Genomic DNA, 1603 nt, shown 5'->3' with positions numbered 1-1603 from the left:
TATTTATCTAATTATCCATTTCTCTATTTATTATTCAATATATATACACATTTGTTTAGTTATAAATCCTTTATACTTATCATTGATAAACATTTACTGATAATTATTAAATATTAATTAATTAATTAATTAATAATTTGATAATTACAATTCATAATAATTATGGTTATTATTAATGATAGCTATCAGATTGCTCTACTTACTTACTGAAGCAAAGTACAAAGATAACTAAATTAAAGACACACATCAAATGAAGTTTAACTTTTTGTCTAGCCTACCTCTGATAAGATTCATAATATTTTACATTAAGTTAAGCATTAGGCCACGCGTACGAATACAAATTACATAATACAATCACAAATCCCATACAAACTACAAAACTGTCCACTGTTCCACTGACTTACTTGTTTTTTGAGGAAAAAGAATTAAACAGCTTTTTTATTATTTTCAAATTTTATTATATAAACATATCAATTCCCTAACACCTAGATTTACTAACTAACTACTAAACCAAGAGTTTTACTTTAAATTAAAAATAACTTAAATTATTAAAATAACTTATTATATTCTCAGTAACATCAACATTATTTGTACCAAAAGTTGATTTAAAAGAATGAAGAGATGGCAAAATCAAACAAAAACAAAAACAAAAATGAAACATGCCATATTACATAAAAGTCATAATCAACATACTATGCAGTGTGCATACAACATTAACTACTACAACGTACCATAACACTACTACATATAAACTATAAAGATAAACATACTAACTATACTCTATAATAATAGATAATACTATACAACTACAACAACATACTATAATACTAGTACATAAAAAACTTTCTATACATACAACTACAACATACCACAATATACTACTACATAAACATACTACACATATACCACAACAACTACAACCTACTATATAATACTACTACATATAAACATACTATATACTATACTTACTCCTATACTATACAATTACAATACATACAAATTACAACTGCAACACAGCAACAGACTTGAGACATTTGTGGCCGATGATTGTAATCCTTAGAATCCGTGGACCCGGGACTGAGGCGATTGAGGAGGTGACAGAGCAGGACGCCATCTTTGATCAACTGAACGAACTCGATCAACTTCCCGTCTGCTTTTGATAAATGGTGATCCTCATCTAACAACTGACAGCGGATCAGCCAGTCCACACACAGACGCCAATCGTCTTTGGCCATTTATAACTTGATTTGAGCAAATTTTTATAGATCGTTATAATTTAATTTATTGAAAAATATTTTTTATGATATTTTTAGTTGATGTCTTTAAGCTTTTTTCTGTTAGTAAAGAAAAAATTAATCTCCGTACGATGGAAATCTATCAAGTTTACAATAATTAAAAATGGCCAAAAGTAAATCTAATTTTGTAGCGCTATGTTTTAAGTCTTATGACAAAAATAATTTTTTATAGATTCATTCTTTATAGATTCAATCATGATATATATAGTTAATATTAATGAAAACAAGAAGTTTTGTTTTTATCAACAAACGTTTTATTACAGTTACTGATTCATAACTATTACTATGTATAATTAGTTAAATGTTTA

The 1603-nt window shown here is 26.6% G+C and overlaps 1 protein-coding gene across 1 annotated transcript; it reads right to left on the bottom strand.

The window, feature by feature from the left end:
• Nucleotides 1-971: 971 nt before the first annotated feature.
• Nucleotides 972-1235, bottom strand: HELRODRAFT_92916 (hypothetical protein; the record flags this gene model as incomplete). The annotated part of the gene is made up of 1 exon (XM_009014463.1): nucleotides 972-1235. The coding sequence occupies one exon, from the start codon at nucleotides 1233-1235 to the stop codon at nucleotides 972-974; it is 264 nt and encodes an 87-aa protein (XP_009012711.1).
• Nucleotides 1236-1603: the final 368 nt, after the last annotated feature.

This window comes from Helobdella robusta (assembly GCF_000326865.2).
Source record: "Helobdella robusta unplaced genomic scaffold HELROscaffold_1317, whole genome shotgun sequence".
Classification (NCBI taxonomy): Eukaryota; Metazoa; Annelida; class Clitellata; order Rhynchobdellida; family Glossiphoniidae; genus Helobdella; species Helobdella robusta.
The sequence above is the reverse complement of the archived record's forward strand: the minus strand, read 5'-3'. Positions and strand labels throughout refer to the sequence as shown.